We start from the raw sequence: 23,628 nt of genomic DNA, 5'->3' as shown, positions 1-23,628 counted from the left end.
GCCCAGCGGCATTAGTCTGAAGCTGACTGTGAAGCAGAACACTTTCCTCTCCACGGTCATTGCTTATTACTGATCTATAGTTACAGCATGTACTATAGCCCAGCGTAGCATTCAGTATTCTGCTAGTTTCACAGCTGAAATCTTCGAGCATTCCTTACTGGCTTGATATCTTCAGATACCCCTATTTGAGGGGTTCTCTAACTTTCCTAAACGGAGATCTCTGTCTATGACCCTGGTTTGTTACACTAAAGTCTATGCAGTATGTGTGGCTAAATAACCACAACACCATTGTAAATCCACTTGTTGCAAGAAGGATCCAGGTACAGCTCTTGCACATCGGAGCCAAAAACTTTGACTCTGGAGCCAACTAAGCAACAGTACAATTTTGTCCCAGTGAGGAGCTTAGTAAGAAAGGCAACGCAAATGTGGTCACTAAGATTATATGTTTAAACATTTAGAAAGATAGACGGACAGACAGACAGACAGATAGATAGTGTCACGTTGGGTTCGTGGACCCACTGGGCCGTACCGTCTTGGCGACAAGGCAGCTGGCCAACAGGACGCAGGTCAAAGACTATAGTTCGTATAGGTACCTGTGGCAGCTCGGGCAGTAGAAAGGCAGGCTTGGCAGGAACCAGGCAGCAGGTGAACGTCATGCGTGGAGAAGCAGGACAGGCGTGGTATACAGCTCAGCACGGCACTAGATCAGGATACAAGTATAGGATACAGGAACAGGAACACTGGGAGCAGGAAACACTAGGAGGCCGTATGCAAGACAGACTAGGAATACACAACAAAGCTCAGGCAAAGAACTAGGGGGCTGGTCCCCTCTTATAGTCCAGAGAACTGACGAGTCAAGGTTTATGAACGAGGTACGGTGCACGCGCTGCCCCTTTAAGAGCGGGCACGAGTGTGTGTGTGCACCCTACGGGATCCGGCTGTGGTGAGTAGATGCGAGCACTGGCTTCTCCTGAGGAGGAGGCTGGGGCCATCGCTTGCCGACTCGTGGCTGCGGCTGTCAGGGGGAGAACGGAGCTGACAGCCGCGGACAAGATAGATAGATAGATAGATAGATAGATAGATAGATAGATAGATATGAGATAGATAGATAGATAGATAGATAGATAGAACAATGGAAAATAAATAGAATCATCTCAAATATTGTTGGTTTATGGGGAAGAATATTACACGGTCGCCCTTTCGTCCACGCTGCAGGGGAAATGTGCGGCCATTCCAAATGAGCCTTAATAATGAGACAAAATTATACTTAAAGGGTTTTTTCCCATTATCAATAATTTTCAGCTATCGACAGGATAGATGATAAATATCTGATCGGTGGGGGGTCCGATTGGTGAGACCCCACCGATCATGACAACTGGCTTACCTTGCCGATCCTGGAAGCCCCATAGGAATGCAGCGGTAGTGCGCATGCTCAGCCACCACTCCATTTATTTCTATGGGGCTGCCAAGCACTATCTTCGGCATCCGCATAGAAATTAATGGAGCCGTGGTCGAGTATGCGCACTACCGCTGCATTCCTATGGGGCTTCCAGGATCGGCAAGGTAAGCTTGGTCTCGTCATCGGTGGGGGTCCCAGCGGTTGGACCCCCACCGATCAGATTCTTATCACCTACTCTGTGGATATCTGATAAATATTGATTATTGGAAACCCATGTTAAAATTTATTCCACCTAAAATTTTCCAGTAAAATTCACCTGTTATTTTTTTGTCTTTATCCGTTTCTTAGTTATATCTTTTTACCATATATTTTTATAGGGGTAGGTGTCCATACCATAAAGGCAGATCATGGGCTGCTATAGGGCCCTTGGAGAGAGGGGGCCAGCCCTGGTTGGTCTCATCCCCTTTGAGACTTCCCTCCCCAGAGGAACTGCAATAGACACAAATAGAGCTCTGGCGCTATGTGATATACTGGAATCCCTTAGCCAAGAGGCACGTAACTAATCTCTACTGTGTCCCTATATCATCGCCTGGGATCCCAGTTCATGGACTCTCACCCCCAGTATCTTCTGACAAGTTTCAATGATGGGGAAAACTCATAAAGGCCAAGTTCACACGGGGCGAATACGCTGCGCAATTGCACGCAGCGTATCTGTCCTTTGCACCGCAGGGAATGCCGACAGAAGAACTGTAGCACTTAGCCGGTCTGCTAGCAGAAACATCATCCCATTAGGGCGCTGCAGCCTGTGATTGGCTGCAGCGGTCACATGGGATGAAATGTTATCCCAGGAGGCCGCGCTGGAGTGAGGAACCCAGACTTTGGGTAAGTATGATGTTTTTTTTTCTCAATTGCGTTTTTTTGCGGCAAGATCGCTGCAAACCTGACTCAAAAAACGCAATACCTGTTATATGTTGCGGGTTTTACCTCCCCATTGAATTAAATGGGGAAAACCCGCAACAAATAAACAGCATTTACGCAAATACAATTGACATGCTGTGGAATAAAATTGCGCAAAGCAGGTCAATTTCTGAGCGGTTTCTGTTTCTCCACTCAATATTTAGGCAGCGTGTGGATGAGATTTGTTTTTTCTCATCCACTTTGCTGCTACTGTATTTGCTGCAGGAAAAACCGCAGTATTTACGCAACGTGTGAACTGACCCAAAGAGTAAGGGTTGAGCTAAACATGGCACTTGTCTTTACCCCGTATACCGTGCCATGTGTACAGTCATTAAAAAAGCAAAACTCCAGCCATCTACTGATTTCTATATAAAAATTCATTGCAGCCGTTCGCATCGGCGGATTATCTGCTATCTCTGGAACGCACGGCGCCTTTGTCTCCTCCAGTCATAATAGACAATACTATAGAAGGATGAGGCTTTTCTGCCTGGAAGAGGGATTTAAGTGTTACAACCGGCAGGATCTTTATATGCTGGGGACGTAGTTACTAATGTCGGCTGAATACTAACCAGCACGCCCTGTGCACTGGGATGGCGTCGTATCGTCTCCTACTCGAATAATTCCCTTCAGACGGAGCGTATCTGACATGTAATAATGAGGAACGCTCCATACATGTGAATTGTGTGCACGCAAGAAAAGAACATGCACCATGTAAAGACTGGGATGGGGACATTGGAGGGTGTGCAGTGCTGAAAAGTCCTAATAATCTTTACGTCAAAGAGCATGTCCCCTTTAAGAACAAAAAAAAAAACTGTTTTTCGGAGAACAGCACAAATCTCTGTTCTTTGTTAATTTCACAGAGGATTATATAGACTGGATACTAATATGAGACCATCCGCTGTGAGACATATTAGGTCTGTACAAGTTTGTATTCCCTGAAAGCAAGCAGAGATCTTGGAAATGGTGAAGAATTGAGACACAAAGTATTTTACTCAATTCAATGGGGGTTACAGAAAGAACTAAGCTCTGCGTACGCGGACCCCTCTCTACTGAATTCAATGAGAGAAGCCGCCATGTTGAATTGGATAGAGGGAACCCACGTTGTCCTGATAGGTCAGGGTCAGGGTCTGCACCATATCTTGTGGTTGGGGGGTAGAGGTGAGCGAATATTTCCTCTGATTTGCATTTTGCTGATTCACTAAATGGTTTACAATTCACTGGACGTTAAAATTCATTAGAAGAAGCGACTTGACAGGTCGGAGCTTCGCTTTTGGTCCTTTTCAGAAAGTAATAGGCAAATCGTTGTTGTATTTCTAATCTGCGCTGGCGAATTGTGAAACGCTTAGTTTATATTTAAGACAAATCTGAGAAACCCGGTGGATGCTCGGGAGGGAAAAACGGCAATGCAGCAGCAGCGTGCGAGAAACGAGTGTCGGACTGAGGTTCATTAGGCCCACCAGAGTGGATGATTTTAAGGGCCCATCTCCATCTATACATTTCACCTATTGATCTCTACTCACCCCTCGCTGGCCGCTGCTGACAAAAGTTCATTGCCGTTATCCCCACTCTTAAACTCCTCCTCCTCCCGTAAATAACGATCCGCAAACATTTTGCGCCTTTTATGGTAATAATCCGGCAGTCTCGTTCGTTCCTCTTCTTATGCCCGGCCACCGCCGAAAACTGGCCCACCCTGAATGCCAAAATCTCATCTGAGATGGCGCGCATGCCCCATCATGTATGGTCAGACACCCTTCCCTGCTTCGTCTGGGCCTCAAATCTAGTTACTGTGCATGCGCCGCTATGATGTCCTGTTGTGCGCACGCACCAGAACATTGATGCGCAGGATTTCATGTGTGCTGGGGACCTGTCAATCAAAAGTAAGGAGGCGGGGTTTACTCTGAAAGTCTTGAGGAATGAAGATCTGCCTCTTTTATGCTCATTAGCATACGGCGCGGGAACACTAAAATACTGAATACTAAAGGTACAGAGCCGACTAAGAAGATAATTATAGGTTACATAAAAAATATTTTTCACCCACTACTGGTTTAATACGTGAAATGCTGGTGACAGGTTCCCTTTAAGAAATAGACCCTAGTGACAAGTGATTGCTCTAAAGTCACCTCCAAATTCGGTTGTCTCCTGCCGGACCTTTGGGTACCATTACTGTCAGTGCCTGGGACCACTGGAGGTGGTGGGCCAGTTGGACTGCAGGATAAATGAGCAGATTGGGTGACGGGCATCTATTATACACTAATGGAGGAGGAGGGGCATAAGCATGTGTGGGCATCAAAAGGGCAGCACCAGTCTCAGTATCTATTGAAGCACAATCTGTAAATACAGGTAAAGTGAATTTGTTTTTCTTCTGCAGTCATGTTGGGTCGGGGGGGGGGGGGGGTCTCCCGTCTCTCTGTCGGTGGTTTAATGTAAGATCTCAATTATGACATCTAAATAATTCAAACATTTAAACATATAAGACGCAGCAGGAATCCAAGTTATGCAAAAAGAGCTTACAAAATATAGGAAAAGTGACGTCTAAACATAAATATATAAGATGGGTTTTTATCTAGGCTTCTTTTTATTCTGCATGCGGAACGCTCTCCATAAATATTACAGTATTTTCTTTTTTTTTCTTTTAGTTAAAAGTAAAACAAAACAGATAAAATCACAGAAACTTTATGGACAGAGCCCCCTAGTGGTCACAAGAGTTAGTGCGGTATTCACAGTTCTTCACACTAAAGTTCATCTCCTCCCACAAGACAAACACTTATATGTGAATGCAATTATCTGAATCTATAAATATAGTCACCGAGGGGACGGTGACGGGGGAAAGTGACAAATGGTTGGAAATCTGCGGTTTCAGGCGTATCACAGATCCCCAAACAAGTCTGTTATATAAACCTGAACCAGGAGCCGAGTGATTCTGATCTTTAGTGATCTGCATGTTATATGTTTCTGACTCTGGTGCCGAGGTTTAGTAATGCAATAATATCCCTGGTGTCATTACTGCAAATAGTATCAGCAGCTGGCAGCAGGTAGAGAGCCACACAAGGGACCTGAGAGCCACGGCTACAATGATCACAGCCAAAGACAGAATACAGGAACCAAAATGTCAGCAAATACCAATGTGGTTGTTTCCTATGAGGGGCACTGTGACTGATATTGTTATAGAGGCACTCTTATTTGAGTAACTGTGGCTGTTGTTATTATGGGGGCACTGTGGCGGTCAATGTTATAGAGGCACTGTGGCTATAACTGTTATAAAGGCACTGTGACTTTCTCTAATAGGGTAATGTGGCTGTGATTGTTATGGTGGCACTTTAGTCATCTTTTATAATGACACTTTGGCTAACATTGTTATGGTGGCACTGTGTTTGTCTCTCACTGTGTTTGCAATGTTATGGTGGCACTGTGATTGTTTCTAATGGAGGAATTGTGTCTGTCATTGTAATGGTAGCACTGTGTCTGTCTCTTATGGGAGCACTGTGACTTTCATTGTTATGGTGCCACTGTAGTAAATTCTTATTGGGACATCATGAATGTGATTGTTATGGTGGCACTGTGGTTGTCTCGAGTCTGAGAACTGTAGCTGCCATTGTTATGGTGTCACTGTGGTTTTTTCTAGTAAGGGCATTTTGTCTGTGATTGTTATGGTGACATTGTGGTTGTCTCTTGTGGGAGCACTGTGGCTGTCATTGTTATGGTGGCACTGTGGCTGCCTCTTGTGGGAGCACTGTGGCTGTCATTGTTATGGTGGCACTGTGGCTGTCTCTTGTGGGAGCACTGTGGCTGTCTCTTGTGGGAGCACTGTGGCTGTCATTATTATGGTGGCACTGTGGCTGCCTCTTGTGGGAGCACTGTGGCTGTCATTGTTATGGTGGCACTGTGGCTGTCTCTTGTGGGAGCACTGTGGCTGTCTCTTGTGGGAGCACTGTGGTTGTCTCTTATAGGAGCAGTGTGGCTGTCATTGTTATGGTGGCACTGTGGCTGTCTCTAGTCAGAGAACTGTAGCTGTCATTCTTATGTGTCACTGTGGCAGGCTCTTGTGGGAGCACTGTGGCTGTGATTTTTGTGGTGGCAATATGGTTGTCTCTTGTGGGAGCACTGTGGCTGTCATTGTTATGGTGACACTGTAGCTATTTTCTATGGAGGCATTGTGGCTGTGATTGTTATGGTGACATTGTGGTTGTCTCTTGTGGGAGCACTGTGGCTGTCATTGTTATAGTGGCACTGTGGCTGCCTCTTGTGGGAGTACTGTGGCTGTCTCTTGTGGGAGCACTGTAGCTGTGATTGTTATAGTGGCACTGTGGCTGTCATTGTTATGGTGGCTCTGTGGCTGTCTCTTGTGGGAGCACTGTGGCTGTCTCTTGTGGGAGCACTGTGGCTGTCTCTTATGGGAGCAGTGTGGCTGTCATTGTTATGGTGGCTGTCTCTAGTCAGAGAACTGTAGCTGTCATTGTTATGGTGACATTGTGGTTGTCTCTTGTGGGAGCACTGTGGCTGTCATTGTTATGGTGGCACTGTGGCTATCTCTTGTGGGAGCACTGTCGCTGTGATTGTTATGGTGACATTGTGGTTGTCTCTTGTGGGAGCACTGTGGCTGTCATTGTTATTGTGGCACTGTGGCTGTCTCTTGTGGAAGCACTGTGGCTGTCATTGTTGTGGTGGCACTGTAGCTATTTTCTATGAAGGCATTGTGGCTGTGATTGTTATGGTGACATTGTGGTTGTCTCTTGTGGGAGCACTGTGGCAGTCATTGTTATAGTGGCACTGTGGCTGCCTCTTGTGGGAGTACTGTGGCTGTCTCTTGTGGGAGCACTGTGGTTGTGATTGTTATGGTGGCACTGTGGCTGTCATTGTTATGGTGGCTCTGTGGCTGTCTCTTGTGGGAGCACTGTGGCTGTCTCTTGTGGGAGCACTGTGGCTGTCTCTTATGGGAGCAGTATGGCTGTCATTGTTATGGTGGCACTGTGGTTGTCTCTAGTCGGAGAACTGTAGCTGTCATTGTTATGGTGTCACTGTGGCTGTCTCTTGTGGGAGCACTTTGGCTGTGATTGTTATGGGGACATTGTGGTTGTCTCTTGTGGGAGCACTGTGGCTGTCATTGTTATGGTGGCTCTGTGGCTGTCTCTTGTGGGAGCACTGTGGCTGTCTCTTGTGGGAATACTGTGGCTGTCTCTTGTGGGAGCACTGTGGTTGTCTGTTATGGGAGCAGTGTGGCTGTCATTGTTATGGTGGCACTGTGGCTGTCTCTAGTCAGAGAACTGTAGCTGTCATTGTTATGGTGTCACTGTGGCTGTCTCTTGTGAGAGCACTGTGGCTGTGATTGTTGAGGTGACTTTGTGGTTGTCTCTTGTGGGAGCACTGTGGCTGTCATTGTTATGGTGGCACGGTGGCTATCTCTTGTGGGAGCACTGTGGCTGTGATTGTTATAGTGACATTGTGGTTTTCTCTTGTGGGAGCACTGTGGCTGTCATTGTTATTGTGGCACTGTGGCTGTCTCTTGTGGGAGCACTGTGGCTGTGATTGTTACGTGGTACTGTGGTGGTCTCTTGTGGGAGCACTGTGAATGTGATTGGTATGGTGACATTGTGCTTGTCTCTTGTGGTAGCACTGTGGCTGTCTCTTTTGGGAGCACTGTGGCTGTCATTGTTATGGTGGTACTGTGGCTGTCTCTTGTGGGAGCACTGTGGATGTGATTGGTATGGTGACATTGTACTTGTCTCTTGTGGGAGCACTGTGGCTGTCATTGTTATAGTGGCACTGTGGCTGTCTCTTGTGGGAGCACTGTGGCTGTCTTTGTTATGGTCGCACTGTGGCTGTCTCTTGTGGGAGCACTGTGGCTGTCATTGTTATGGTGGCACTGTGGCTGTCATTGTTATGGTGGAACTGTGGTTGTCTCTTGTGGGAGCACTGAGGCTGTCATTGTTATGGTGTCACTGTGGTTGTCTCTTGTGGGAGCACTGTGGCTGTCATTGTTATAGTGGCACTGTGGCTGTTTCTTGTGGGAGCACTGTGGCTGTCTCTTGTGGGAGCACTGTGGCTGTCACTTGTGGGAGCACTGTGGCTGTCATTGTTATGGTGGCACTGTGGCTGTCCTTTGTGGGAGCACTGTGGCTGTCATTGTTATGGTCGCTCTGTGGCTGTCTCTTGTGGGAGCACTGTGGCTGTCTCTTGTGGGAGCACTGTGGCTGTCATTGTTATGGTGTCACTGTGGCTGTCTCTTGTGGGAGCACTGTGGCTGTCTGTTATGGGAGCAGTGTGGCTGTCATTGTTATGGTGGCACTGTGGTTGTCTCTAGTCAGAGAACTGTAGCTGTCATTGTTATGGTGTCACTGTGGCTGTCTCTTATGGGAGCACTTTGGCTGTGATTGTTGAGGTGATATTGTGGTTGTCTCTTAGTAATTCATTATTTGTTTTTCTAGGACCAGAGTATTTTACCACTAGGAGCACCAAGTAATGTCTCATTTATTATTATTATTACTATCATTTTTTTCCAGTTTTGGTGAAATGTAAAGAAGTAATTTATGAAGATCCAGCATCCAGATGTACGAAATTCTCCTTTATTTCTAGCTGGACCCACGATTACCCCTGGGCTGATTCTCTTACGAATCCCAAATACTGTCTGTGCTTACAACAGTGATATAAAAACTCCAGTGTCCTCCTATGGGATGTTTGATGCAAAAGTCATGTTCTCCAAATATAGCAGCATTGTCCTCTGTGACATTGGACATGCTACATCGTCTCACTGTTACCCGGCCACCAGAATAGAAGGATGGGAATTTTATGGGGCATGAAGTGATGTGTCTGCTTTATTGAGTGCACCAAGATGGATGCAATGACCTATCTCTGATCTTAAAGGAACCTGTATAAACCTCTGATTTGCTGCGTAAACGTTAATAAATTGACTTGCGGTGCGGAATTTAATTCCGCAACAGGTCAATTTATGCTGCGTTTTAGTTGATTTTCTGTTGCAGTTTTCCCTATTGAATTCAATGGGATGCAAATCCCGCAACAGAAAGCCAAGTGTTGCCGCTTTTTTGCGGCGGAATCGCAGCGATTATGCCGCAAAAATCGCAACTCTGGAAAAATAAAATCATACTTACCCAGAACGCCCTCCTTCTTCCTGCAGTCTGGCCTTCTGGGATGACTTTTCAGCCCATGCGACCACTGCAGCCAATCACAGGCTGCAGTGTCACATGACCTGCAACGTCATTGTAGGGGGCCGGACTACGCGCAGAGAAGACAGATGGGGTAAGTATCAACGTTTTTTGGGGTTTGTTTTTTTTCAAGCGCTGCTTTTCGCAGCGGAAATTCCGTCCAAAAAACCGCACCACAATGTTTTGTGCGATTTTTCATACGGAAGGTGCTGCAGGTTCGAGGACCCATAAGAACCCATCCTAAAAGCTTAGCTATAATGCAGATTTTCTGAGCTTTTAGGGATGTGAATTTGACAAGTTTGTTGACTGTTTCCAATAACAACCAGCAGAATTGTAAATGCAGCTCTGGAGTATAATACAGGCTGTAACTCAGGATAAGTACAAGATAAGTAATGTACACTACTTGATTAATGTACAACTATCAAATTTGTGCAGTCATCAAGCCCGTAAGGAATGTTGAGAGATTTCTGTTCTGTAGCTAGCAGAATTGTGAATGCCGCTCTGGAGTATAATACAGGCTGTAACCCAGGATCAGTACAAGATAAGCTATTCAATGTAGTTACAAAATGACTCAACTTATTATATTGATTAATTCTATATGTCAACTCATTTTAATTTTTGCCTTGATGGCCAAACAAAGAGACGAGTCAATGACAGAGAACATAATAATAAGAATATTCATCCTATTATAATACAGTTTGCCATATACTTATAGTCTGACTCAATCTGTACAGCCTCTGACATCTGTCATTCAGTTCTTATTATTAGCATTCATTTTTCTGATAAAAGCTGCCGGTCATATTAACACTTTAGTTTCCGGGCCGCTCACATTATTGTCGATCATTAGCCTTTAAAGCTGATTTTGCAGAAGAAAAAAAAAAAACATTGTAGAAATAGAGTTGCTTTAGAGTTGAGTTGCTTCTCCCGTTCGGTGAGCTGCCGGTGACTGATCTTTCTTTTGTTCTGTTCACGTATTCTGCGTTCTATCTTTTCTCTGATCTCTCTCCCAGTTGTTGCTTTCCTACGCTTTCCAATTTGCTACCTTCTCATCTCATTTCAATCTGTTCCACTGCTGTGATATATAATTACGCCTCGGTTAGAGTGCACGTAAATGGAAAATAAAGTAGTAGATATAAACAGCTACTTTACACCGCAACAGTCTGTGGATCACTCAGACATTCAGAAATCTACTGCCTACAGCCCATGTACCAGAGATGCAATGGCAATGGGGCAAGACTGGCATTTACCAAAACGGCGAGTAAGCAGAGGCAGATTGGTCAGGGTTCCCATGATGCTGTAATGTCACTGTGCTTGTAAAACTGTAATAGGGGTTATTGTTATGGAGGCACTGTGAATGTAAGTGTTATGGAGGCACTATGAATGTGAGTGCTATGGAGGCACTGTGAGTGTTATGGAGGTACTGTGAATGTGAGTGTTATGGAGGCACTGTGAATGTGAGTGTTATGGAGGCACTGTGAATGTGAGTGTTATGGAGGCACTGTGAATGTGAGTGTTATGGAGGCACTGTGAATGTGAGTGCTATGGAGGCACTGTGAATGTGAGTGCTATGGAGGCACTGTGAATGTGAGTGTTATGGAGGCACTGTGAATGTGAGTGTTATGGAGGCACTGTGAATGTGAGTGCTATGGAGGCACTGTGAATGTGAGTGCTATGGAGGCACTGTGAATGTGAGTGTTATGGAGGCACTGTGAATGTGAGTGTTATGGAGGCACTGTGAATGTGAGTGTTATGGAGGCACTGTAAATGTGAGTGTTATGGAGGCACTGTGAATGTGAGTGTTATGGAGGCACTGTGAATGTAAGTGTTATGGAGGCACTGTGGTTATGTTTGGATAGATTCACACGTAGGAGATTTGCTGCAGAAATTTTTGCGACTGAAAATAAGATCCATTCATCTGAATGAGATTGTCACAGTTAGGGTATGTTCACGAAGTGTTTTCAGCCGTTTTTCGGGCGTAAAAGTCCCGAAAAATGGCTGAAACATCGGAAGCAGAACGCCTCCAAACATCTGCCCATTGATTTCAATGGGAAAAACGGCGTTCTGTCCCGACAGACCGTTTTTCAAAACAGCCGCGTAAAAAAACGGCTGCAAAAAAGAAGTGCAGGTCACTTCTTCAGCCATTTTTGGAGCCGTTTTTCATAGACTCTATAGAAAAACAGCTCCAAAACGGCAGTAAAAAATGCTGCGAAAAACGCGAGTGGCTTAAAAACTGTTCTTGTCAATGTGGAAGTCACTGTTATGTGGGCACTGTGGTTGCCACAGTCAGAGTTGGTGCCGTCACTGTTATGGGGGCACTATTTATGTCACTGTTGTGTAAGTCACTGTTGCTGCCATTGTTATGTGGAAAAATGTTGCTGTCACTGTGATGTAGCAGCTGCTGTTGTCACTTTTATGGTGCACTGTAGATACCACTATTATGGGGGGATCTGTTATAGGGTAAAGTGGTTATCACTATAATAAAGGTCACTGTTATGGGGCACTGTGTCACTGTTATGGGGGTCTCTGTTATAGAGGCATTGTCATAGGGCACTGTGGTTATCACTATTATGGGGGTTTACTGTTAAAGAGGCACTGTTACTATCACTGTTATAGGGTTTTTCTGTTATGGGGCTACATGGCTATCACTATAATAAAGGTCACTGTTACGGGGAAATTTGTCACTATTATTGGGGTCTCTATTAAAGAGACAATGTGGCTATCATTGTTATGGGGGTCACTGTTATGGGGTCTCTGATATGGGGCAGTGTGGTTATCACTGTTATGGGTCACTCTGACTGTGACTGTTATAGGAGTTAATGGAGGAATATATTAAAAGGTTTATGCCAGTTTTCTGGCATACATAAGTCATCAATTTTGGCGCACGCCATGGTTCTGCTAAAATTTGGGATTCTTTATTTCTCCCGCCACTTTCCAAAAGTGGCAGGAAAAGGGGGCGGGTTTAGTGGGAGGGGCCTCTGACGTATTGACGGACTTACCGTAACTTACGCCAAAATCTGATATAAGGTATGGCGAACATCTACACCTGCTCATAGCAGACATAGATTATCATTTCCGTCACACGGACAGTCAGAAATGCGCTAAATTTATGAAGCGGTGTCTACATCTTAAGAAATTTGGCGCATTACTTGTCTACATAAATTGGTTTAAAGGGGTTTTCCAAAGTAAAACTTGCATGTGTTAATGCTTTAACTTGGGAATGTGAATACATTTATAATGTACATACAGTTTCCAAATTGGCCCCGTTTCCCGATGCTGCCGTGGGGCACAGGATGTATAACAGAACAGCCCATACGGGTCACTAGTGAAGTGTCATATACCCGGAAGAAAATGTGAATAATTACACCACGTATACAGATGATAAACACAGCGGGCAGAGAGTGACGTCACCAGTCGTGTGCCCAACAGCAGCATCGGGAAACGGGGCCAATTTGGAAACTGTAAGTACATTACAAATGTATTGACATTCCCAAGTTAAAAGCATTAACACATACAAGTTTTAACTCGGAAAACGCCTTTAAGACTGGCGCGTATGTTTAGAGACATCTGTACGTGTGGAATGGGAATTACAAGGGGTAAATTCAAAAGGATTTTCGATCCCAAATGCCGGACTCTTGACTCTAGCTGGGATCCTAGACACGGTGTTGTGTTACAATTCCACCAAAGCAAACTTTTCAGCCGATCACGCGACAAGCAGAGCGAGCCACTTACCTACCATGTGATTGGCTAAAAAACTGTGATGTACAGACAGAACTCCCGCCACTACCCCGGACTCTTGCAGGCCTAATTTGTATTGACAATTGGATAGATTTTGGGGAGATGATCGCCTCCTATTGGCTTACGTGGGATGACAGATCCTCATATGACTGGGGCTACTTGGAGTGCGATATATGGCGTCATCGCACATCCTGCATAGGGTTACACTAGGATCGGCTTGGACTGCAATGGTGGGTTGTCCCTGATGAATATTTGCAGGCTGCACATGGCACATATCACTGGGTAACACCAGCCCCCAAAAAATAAGCCAGAATATGTAAACCTATTGGGATTAAGCACTATATCTAGTGGCCCTGACAACAATGGTGCTGCCCACAGCAACCAATGTCAATATGAAAGTGAAAGCTAGGAATTATAAGGAAACATCTGATTGGTTGCCATAGCCAATAACTATACAGAATTTTACCTGAACATTAGACCTGACGACTCAGTAACCAATCAGAGTCCACGTTTCAGAAAACTAAAGCTGAGCTCTGGTTGCTATGGGCAATATGAGACTCGGCGTATTCATATTATTCTTAAAGTCTTATATTTCTGGAGACTTTTTGTTTCCAATCCCGCACGCATTAAACAAGCAGAAAATACATCGTTTCAGAAGCGTCTGAACACGGCTCCATGTTCACATATGACCTCAAAGGAAATAATGGACTGTCTGTATGATAATGCTGTGTAAATGCACTGTGGTGGAACGAGAGAGCAAAAGCCATTAGCTGGTCCATAGAAAAACACCAGAAGTATAGATATATATATACCTACAGAGACTGTGTGACGGCACATGGACTCCTCATGGTACTACAGAACCGCAGGCCTCCGTAGATCACCGTATTACAGAGATCTTCTCCATTGCTTCTCAGTCATACGGCATCCGATGGAACATGGAACTTTTTTTCTCGCTGATTCAATATATATTCGAGAGAAAAAACATCTGTGTGCCTCCAGAACATACAAATACAGTATATAGTAAGGTCCCATAGATTTCTATGGGTGACAAATTACAAATCCATACAACTTGGAACTTGTACCAAGCCATAATGTGGCCGTGGGTGTGAGGCCTTAGGGTAAGTATTTGGATGATACAGTCCCAGTTAGTCATTTTGGCGTACTACTTATATTATGCAGTATCGCTTGAACTGCGATCTTCTTTCCTAGGGCAGTATGGCACTTTGTGGGGACTTTGAAAGAAATGTAGTTGTACTATTATGGAGGCACTGTGGCAGACACTATTTAAAGTTACTGTGACAGGCACTATTATAAGGCAAATGTGACAGGCACTATTATAAAGACAGCGTGGCAGGCATTATTATGGGGCACGGGCACTGTGACAGGCATTATTATAGGGCAGGGGCACTGTGGCAGGCATTATTATGGGGCAGGGGCACTGTGGCAGGCACTATTATGGGGCAGGAGCACTGTGGCAGGCACTATTATGGGGCAGGGGCACTGTGGCAGGCACTATTATGGGGCAGAGGCACTGTGGCAGGCACTATTATGGGGCAGGGGCACTGTGGCAGGCACTATTATGGGGCAGGGGCACTGTGGCAGGCACTATTATGGGAGAGGGGCACGGTGGCAGGCACTATTATGAGGCAGGGGCACTGTGGCAGGCACTATTATGGGGCAGGGGCACTGTGGCAGGCACTATTATGGGGCAGGTGCACTATGGCAGGCACTATTATGGGGCAGGGGCACTGTGGCAGGCACTATTATGGGGCAGGGGCACTGTGGCAGGCACTATTATGGGGCAGGGGCACTGTGGCAGGCACTATTATGGGAGAGGGGCACTGTGGCAGGCACTATTATGGGGCAGGGGCACTGTGGCAGGCACTATTATGGGGCAGGGGCACTGTGGCAGGCACTACTATGGGGCAGGGGCACTGTGGCAGGCACTACTATGGGGCAGGGGCACTGTGGCAGGCACTATTATGGGACAGGGGCACTGTGGCAGGCACTATTATGGGACAGGGGCACTGTGGCAGGCACTATTATGGGGCAGAGGCACTGTGGCAGGCACTATTATGGGACAGGGGCACTGTGGCAGGCACTATTATGGGGCAGGGGCACTGTGGCAGGCACTATTATGGGGCAGGGGCACTGTGGCAGGCACTATTATGGGGCAGGGGCACTGTGGCAGGCACTATTATATGGAAATTCATAAGATAGATGGGACTAAGATTGGAATTCCCCCTGAAATAAGGGAAACAAATCACAAGTCATTGAATTATCCTCCTCTGTCAAGTTGCTATAAGTTCTCCATACCTACATATTGTAATTACATATACCCCTGTGAAAGCGGCATGACAACCGAGAGAACTCGTGAAGATATTGTTACCCAGCTTTCCAAGGCTTCTGTATGGCAAGTTTGCTTAGAAATAATTTAAGCTTATAGATCCTCTTTTTAACTAATATTTGGCTATTCTGACGTATGGGATAAGCAGAAACATGAACTATTATTTTTTTCTATGTATATGGCTCCAACATATACTATGGCCCTTAAAAAAAAAGGACAAACCATTTTACTGTTTATCCCAAGTGACCTCCAGCCAAATCCCATGGACTTTACACGTCTTCCCATAAACGAATAATTCCATGTGCCGTGAGATTTGAACACCAAGACATCTTTATAGGATCTTATAAGACTTCACAAGGACAATCCTCTCAGACTGATAAAGAATCAAATCACCAATTGTAACTAATCAAATCACCACGACATGGCGAATCATTGTAACGTTCTGCGTCTACGTTCAATCATTCATGCTACAATACATTCATTTTACGGCTATAGATCTCATTAAGGGATTGTAATTGTCTTGTATCTGTACATTGTGGACGCTCATAATAATGGCCAGAGGTTATTAAAGGGCAATAGTCACTACTGATATTACCATTATTGATTCAAGTCTCATTCCTAAGACAAAGGATAAGGCAGAAAACGCCTAGATTTTTCATGTGCTCATTGTCGCCCCCTGCTCAGTAAAAAACATTAAAACCTACCAAGAGGAGAGGGGGAAGGTATGTGACTGGTACAGTTTTGGCTCACAGAAATGGTTGACAAATTTCCAGTCCAATCAGTAGAATATTGTTACTCTATTAAAACTGACTACCTCAATACTGCCCCCTACGGACTAGAAATAATGGAAAAACTGTCCTGAAACATTCACATTGGTTTTATGGCTCCAGTTATTGGCCTACATAGAAGGGAGGGGGCATAGCAAAAATGAAGGACCTGGTGTTTGTTTCCCCCTCTAAGCCCTTTTTATTACCACCCAACCCTTCGTTTGGTAAGAATGCAGTTGATCTGCAGAGGGGAGTCCAGCACAGGTTGTTGCTACATTTTGCCAAAGGAGATGGGACCAAACAGTGCTGGTCCCCTCTCTCCAAGGGCCCAATACTTGGCCACCACTCCATTGAAAACAATGCATGCATTTTAATGGAGAAGAGGGAGGTGCATATTCGGCCACCATCCCAGCAACGAGACCCCTTTATTTTCAACCCATACCCATTATTACAGTACAACAAGCTAAGACCAAATTATACAACAGACCACATCTACTAAACTTGACTTCCCAGCCTAATATGAGGGTGTCTTACTGTACCCTATATTATACCCCAGACTGACCAATCTATAATAGTGCATGGATCCAGAAGGCAGCGCTGAATCCGGACAGATACCACCGACGCCCGACGGACCCCATTGATTTTTAATGAAGTTCGTCGGGTTCTGTCGTGGTGTCTGTCATTTTGCAGATGTGAACAGAGTCTTACAAGCTTGCCTCTCTGTTCAGCAGGACCACCCGCCTCCATAGTGATCAATTAAATCATTGAGGGGCTCCAGCAATGACTGCTGATAGTAAGTTGGGGTCTCGGCAGCCAGGCAGTAGATATCCAAAAATTCGTGATGGTACAGTATATAAAGAACGTGTCTCTCTCAGTGGAAGGGGTGACCTAAATGCCCGTCATTTTCTTCAGCACCCAAAATCTTCCCTATTAATATAGTACAATACTAATATTGCGTGATTGGTAAAAAGAGAAATTTTAAAGGGGACATTTCGATCTCGGATGGATACCTGCAATTATTGAGGGTTGGCCGCTCAGTGTAGGATTACATGGTGCCCACTCAAATGAACCCATCTTTCTCTATGACGTCCATGTGCCCTCTACATTGGAATATAAAATAAAGACCATAAATAAGATAGATCTCAGCCCCAAGACCTTCATCAATGTGATCATGTGACATATAATTTACATGTCAGAAGTCTCTAACTTTGGAATATCCCTTTAAACGTAAAGTATTCTCCACCATGACTTGGGAGCCCTGTCCGCACCTCCAGACCTGCTGTGATGGGATATTACAATAAGAGGATCCTCTGGATATGTGACCTGCCTTGTAGGTTTCCGTAAGTCCCATTGATTTTATTGAAAAAATAGCGGCTGATGAAAATGAGCAAGAACAATCGCAGGTTCCCAGCTCCAAGATCCCCATCATATGATTGACATGTCAGAAGATCCTATTGCGTGAATATCCCTTTAACCTGTGAGTATAAACCCGTAATCCAGGAGGAGCACTCACTCTCACTTTATTACTGTTACATTGTATTTCTTTTTAACTATTTTTCTAGAACATGACATAGAAAGTGATGGGGTGAAGATTTGGAGGGATTTATTGGCAGCGTCCTGGGGGAATAAAATCATGTTTCCTATGTGAGAAAGTAAAGCAGGTCTGTAAAAAACCATTTATGGGGTTGTCCGGTTTTGGCAAATTAATGTCATATTTTGTATACTAAAAAGTTATAACATTTTCCAATATACTTTCTATATTAATTCCTCACCGTTTTCAAGATCTCCGCTTGCTGTTATTCAGTAGGAACATTCATAGTTTACGTCCAGTGGATACAATTCTGGTCATGTGATGGACAGACGGCTCGTTACAGTAATAACCCTAGCACTTGTCTGTCCATCACATGACCATGGACAGAATTGTATCCACTGGAAGTAAACAATGAATGTTCCTACTGAATAACAGCAAGCAGAGTTCTTAGGATTACAAAAAGTATATTGAAAATTGTATAGCTTTGAATTATACAAAAAATAACATTCAATTGCTGAAACCGGACAACAGCTTTAAATTGATGGAAAATTCTATTTGGAGATTTCTTAGTCATATCTGATCCAGGGAACATTACAGTTGCTGCCACCCAGCTTTCCCAGATTTCTGCAAAACCTAGCCAACTTATCAAGAGATACATCAACCACTACTATGTCAGGGATCTTATGCTAAGTTAATAAAAAACTATATTCAATATTTTCTTGGTTATATCTTCCAGGGAAAGCTGGGTGTCATCAACTGTAATGTTGTTATATTGGATGTCACCCAGCTTTCCCGGGAACCTATATGCCACTGCTATGTTATCTTATGCTAAATTTTAAAAATATATTTTTAGCCTTTTCTTAGTCATATCTCTTTTAGGAAAAGCTTGATGACATCCAATAAAGCAACATTACAGGTGCTGCCACCCAGCTTTCCCAGGATGGCAAAAATGTCCAGTTATCCAGTGATACATTGTCCGCATAAGCAAAACGTCTTTTGCGAAATTTACAACAAAATATTTTTTGTTGTTTTTTTTGGGCTGCATCTAAAATAGGGGCATTACAAGTATTGCCACCCAGCTTTCTCAGACACTGCATAGCAAGCGCTAAGCCTAGTTATCTAGTGAAACATTATCCATTGCTATGTGAGGGGTTTTGTGCTGAATTTACCAAAAAAAAATCTATTCTGTGACATCTAATATAGCGGAACTACAGGTGATGCCACCCAGCTTTTCCAGAATACTGAATGTCAAAACTGCCGAAATATCCAGTGATACATTTTCCACCTCTAAGTAAACTGTCTTATGTTAAGTTGACAAAAAAAAATCTAAATTCAGTCATTTCTTCTTATATCTCTTCCAGGGAAAGTTGGGTGACATCCAATAAAGCAACATTACAAGTGATGCCACCCAGCTTACCCAGTTTATTGGATAGCAAAACCTGATCTGTTTACCTAATGATAAACTATCCGCCTCAATGTCAGGGGTCTTATACTGAATTGAAAAAAAAATTCTATAAGAACAATACTTAGTCATTATGTATCTGTTCCAGGGAAAGCTGGGTGACATCTAATATAGCGACATTAAAGCTGTCGTCACCCAGCTTTCCTAGTTTACTGGATGGCAAAACTAGTTATCGAGCGATACATTATCCACTGCTATGTGAGGGGACTGAGAAAGATGGGGACATATAAAAAGATCAAAACTGGTTGTCACCCAGCTTTCTCAGGGAGTGATAAATAACTCACAAACACTTGTCATGTGAATTCTCAATACTTTGAAAAAACAGTTGACATCTGATCTCATATCTGATTGACACAAGGAAATTAATGGAGAGTACCATGTGCACAGCTGAGTTGTAAAGTTGCACTAAAGTCTTCCCCTCCTGTCATTTGCTATAGAGAGTTAATGGCAGTACTCACCAATCCTTAGTACTTGCTGGGATGTCTGGGGGATGATCGCACTAAAAATGCAGAGTAGGGGGAGAAAAAGTCCACAGCTGTCAGTGAGATCCATACTAAACAATGAGGGATCAGTGCTGCACATGCCTGCTACTTCCTAGAGCTATAGCCAGACTGATGGAGCAGATGCTGATTCCCACTTCATCCTATGCCTCATTCACTTTCCTGGCTCCCGAGCTTGATAGCTCTCTAGCCCATCACTGCAACATCTCTGCTGATCCCTGGAAGCATCCACAAGCTGATGTCCATAGGCAGGCAGGCTCCACAGCTTGCTCTCCAGTCTGCAGGCAGGTGCCTCAGTTTTCTCTCCAGTCTGCAGGCAGGTGCCTCAGTTTGCTCTCCAGTCTGCAGGCAGGTTCCTTAGCTTGCTCTCCAGTCTGCAGGCAGGTTCCTCTGCTTGCTGTCCAGTCTGCAGTCGGGTTCCTCTGCTTGCTGTCCAGTCTGCAGTCAGGTTCCTCTACTTGCTGTCCAGTCTGCAGTCAGGTTCCCCAGCTTGCTGTCCAGTCTGCAGTCAGGTTCCCCAGCTTGCTGTCCAGTCGGCAGGCAGGTTCCTCAGCTTGCTGTCCAGTCAGCAGGCAGGTGCCTCAGTTTGCTCTCCAGTCTGCAGTCAGGTTCCTCTGCTTGCTGTCCAGTCTGCAGGCAGGTTCCTCTGCTTGCTCTCCAGTCTACAGGCAGGTTCCTCAGCTTGCTGTCCAGTCTGCAGGCAGGTTCCTCAGCTTGCTGTCCAGTCTGCAGGCAGGTTCCTCAGCTTACTGTCCAGTCTGCAGTCAGGTTCCTCTGTTTGCTCTGCAGGCAGGTTCCTCTGCTTGCGCTCCAGTCTGCAATCAAGTTCCTCTGCTTGCTGTCCAGTCTGCAGGCAGGTTCCTCTGCTTGCTCTCCAGTCTGCAGGCAGGATCCAAATCTTTTTCTCTCTCCTTCCTGCATGCACACCAGGCAGATCCCACTTAAGCAAGAAAGTGAGGAGGGAGCTGGGAGCATGCAGCGCCTCCTGATACCAGCAGATTAAGCTACATTCACTCCCATGCAAGTAGCAGGGCTGATTGAATCCTTGCTTGGAATCCACTGATGAAAGGAATTCTAATCTCCATGTTTGGCTGGGAGTGGAGAACCTGGGTGATTAAGTCAGCATCATGTAAGTACAAAGTACCATCATCCTCATCATCCTCTCCATCCTCTCAGGCTGACTCCACTTCTCTCTCTCCCCTGCACAGTCTCCTTTTGTTAAATGAGCATTTCAGGGACCACCCCTAGGACTGTCTGCACAGAATAGAACTGGTAGTAGACTGGAGATGACTTCCCAGCCCCTAGAAGACAGATAGGAGCTACCACTCACCTGCTCTGTAGTAAATGAGTGGAGAGACCAGGGGAGGGGGCTGGTGCTGCAGACAGGCACCTGCTTGCTGAGTGTGTAGAGTCAAGATAAGGATGTAAGGATGGCATGAACCTAGTGCCAGTATCCTTCTGTGGTGGAACTAGAAGTCACCGAATACCTTGCATCAGTATATTAAACTCACATATGTTCAGCGGTCAATATGCACTGATAGGCAGGAGGCTCTATAGGAACTACTACTCTCAAGATATTCCGGTTGTGCCTGATTGAGTCTAATTTCTGTAAATGTTAATTGTATTACATAGGTCACAGAACATTCCTATATAATTGATTATTCTTTGAAAGGCCTTTGTGGAACTACAGGTGTCAGCATGCTCTTGGAATAAATGTGATGGCAAGCATCTACTTGTTGAGTCCTTTAAAATCAAATAAGGACGCTTGTTGGACTGCCAATGCGGAACAATTAGTAGAAACAATGTCCGGCAATGGTCTAATCATGTCCAGGTGTTATTATAATACAGTAAGCAACAACCTGATGTGGCAAGGGCATAGCTAGGAGGGCATGTGCCCCAGGTGCAAGAGGGGCGCCAACAAGCCACTCTGCCTTGGCCATGGTATGTGAATACAGAGCGAGGGCAGCAAACAGATTCTTTGTCCTGGTGAAGCAAAATCTAACTAAGACTCTGTGTTGTGGAACTACAAGTCCCCAAATCTGATAATTTCCCGTCATATCATGGGTGTCTTCAGCCGGACTAGGACTACCGGTCCGAGGATTTCCTTCCAGAACTGACCTTTCTATAAGACGGAGAGCTTTTCTGCATTGGTGGTACTGCAAAAACCAGCATGCCCTCTCTCTGTATCCACATGTATTAGATATAACATCATCCTATGATCTGTACACTATATATTGATGATAATCCTCATTATTTATCTGTCCACCTGTCATCCGCCATCTATTCTTACATCCGTCTCAATGTATTGCACAGTTACTATGATTAACATACTGTATCTAATCCAGATGTATTATTGTAATATTTGGTATCACATGGTGGATACACTCAACTGAAGACAGAGCCACATTGTGACCTCAGTCTTCCCTGTATATAGTCAGCCCTCCTTGAGACTGGTCTTCTGGAGGAGCGCTCCTATTATAGAAAGGGACAATATACAGTATATAGGATAGAAGGGAATTGGAAAAGATTCATGACCCGCCATGTAGACCAGGTTTATCTGTGTACCATATATTGGCCTCTTCTTAGACAGGACCGCTCCCCTGAAAGACCATTTTTCACTTTATTTTGAATGGTTGTTTTCATTAAATTCTATATATTTTTTTACCCTTATTTATTTATTTTTACTGAATTTATTTATTTATTGGTTTTATTTGTAACTATTTAAACATTTAATACATAAAACTATCATTTATTATAAAGCGCTGCATAGAGCAATCATACTATTAATAGGTGACGGTCTCAGGGATGTCGACTGGGCGGATGCCCTCTGGCTTCTCTTCGCCCAGCTGGGCTTGATTGACAAGTCTTTCTCTCCATACAAATAGTTAATCAAGCTGAGCCAACTTTGGACAATATCCTGTGTTAAAACTATGATTTTTTTTCTAAAATGTGCAGCGCTTTATAGCAAGATATAGTTTCATTAATCAGGGCCCCTATCTAGAAACTATATCAAGAATTGCAGCAAAAACTGTGCACGAACCTAGAGAATGGGGACTCCACTACAGCATGGGCTGCAGTACCAGGCACAGCCACACAATATGTACAGCGCTGTGCCTGTGTAAACAATGAAGGTCTCCATTAGACACACTGACGGGGGGGGGGGGGGTTCCCTTTTAAGCCCCACAATCAGCTTTTATTTCTGTGGTAACTGCTGTGTAAGTGTTCATTTTATCTGGGGCACTAATTCAAGGAGAATGAAGCAGCGATAAATACAGGGTGCCATTGTTTTCAGGGGGGACATCCAGATTGGGGCTGCCCTCTAAGCAGTTGAGAGACCGATTGTAGAGCACCCTGAACTAAGAGAGGGGCCATTTTATTTGCTCAGGGGGGTTTAATGGATCAGGTCTAAGGGCTCGTTCAAACGGCCGTATTACTGATCGTAGTTTGTAGCCGTAATAAGTCATAGATCCATAATGTATCTCAGTATGCCTCCAATTTCATAAATCGTGGTATATTCCATTGGATGTACAGTAGGTTTGCCACCCAGTAAATGTTGCCAGGAGGCCAGGGCGAATATTGATCTTTCAATGCCAAATGTCTCACATTACTGTGATCCGGGACACAGTCCGAACACAGAGAGAACCCTGCGGCTGGTTCAATCACAGAGTCCTCCCTACTCCTCCCTGCACAGAGATCTCTGATCAGTGCAACAAGTAACGTTACCCTGAATGTTAGGGCCTGTTCACATCAGCGTTGCCTTTCTGTTGAGGGGT

General features: G+C 44.7%; 1 protein-coding gene and 1 long non-coding RNA gene across 6 annotated transcripts in view; both read right to left on the bottom strand.

Moving 5' to 3' along the window:
- The window catches only part of GRIK1 (glutamate ionotropic receptor kainate type subunit 1), a 334,933-nt gene extending 313,731 nt beyond the window's left edge, over positions 1-21,202 (bottom strand). For 2 of the 5 annotated variants that reach the window (XM_075854552.1, XM_075854554.1), the window contains exon 1: positions 19,814-21,201. In XM_075854552.1, coding sequence (XP_075710667.1) covers positions 19,814-19,937 — 124 coding nt within the window. In that variant the 5' untranslated portion in view covers positions 19,938-21,201. Of the gene's footprint in view, positions 1-19,813 lie in introns of all 5 variants that reach the window. The other 3 variants (XM_075854555.1, XM_075854551.1, XM_075854553.1) reach the window with 3 other exon arrangements.
- On the bottom strand, positions 10,102-13,615 carry LOC142741589 (uncharacterized). Its single transcript, XR_012881202.1, has 2 exons — positions 13,243-13,615; positions 10,102-10,585 (listed from the first exon to the last, which is right to left on the bottom strand). It is a non-coding gene; the product is annotated as an uncharacterized LOC142741589 (long non-coding RNA).
- Positions 21,203-23,628: the final 2,426 nt, after the last annotated feature.

Source organism: Rhinoderma darwinii, chromosome 2 (genome assembly GCF_050947455.1).
Source record: "Rhinoderma darwinii isolate aRhiDar2 chromosome 2, aRhiDar2.hap1, whole genome shotgun sequence".
NCBI classification, from domain to species: domain Eukaryota; kingdom Metazoa; phylum Chordata; class Amphibia; order Anura; family Rhinodermatidae; genus Rhinoderma; species Rhinoderma darwinii.
This window is presented reverse-complemented; position numbering and strand designations above follow the sequence as displayed.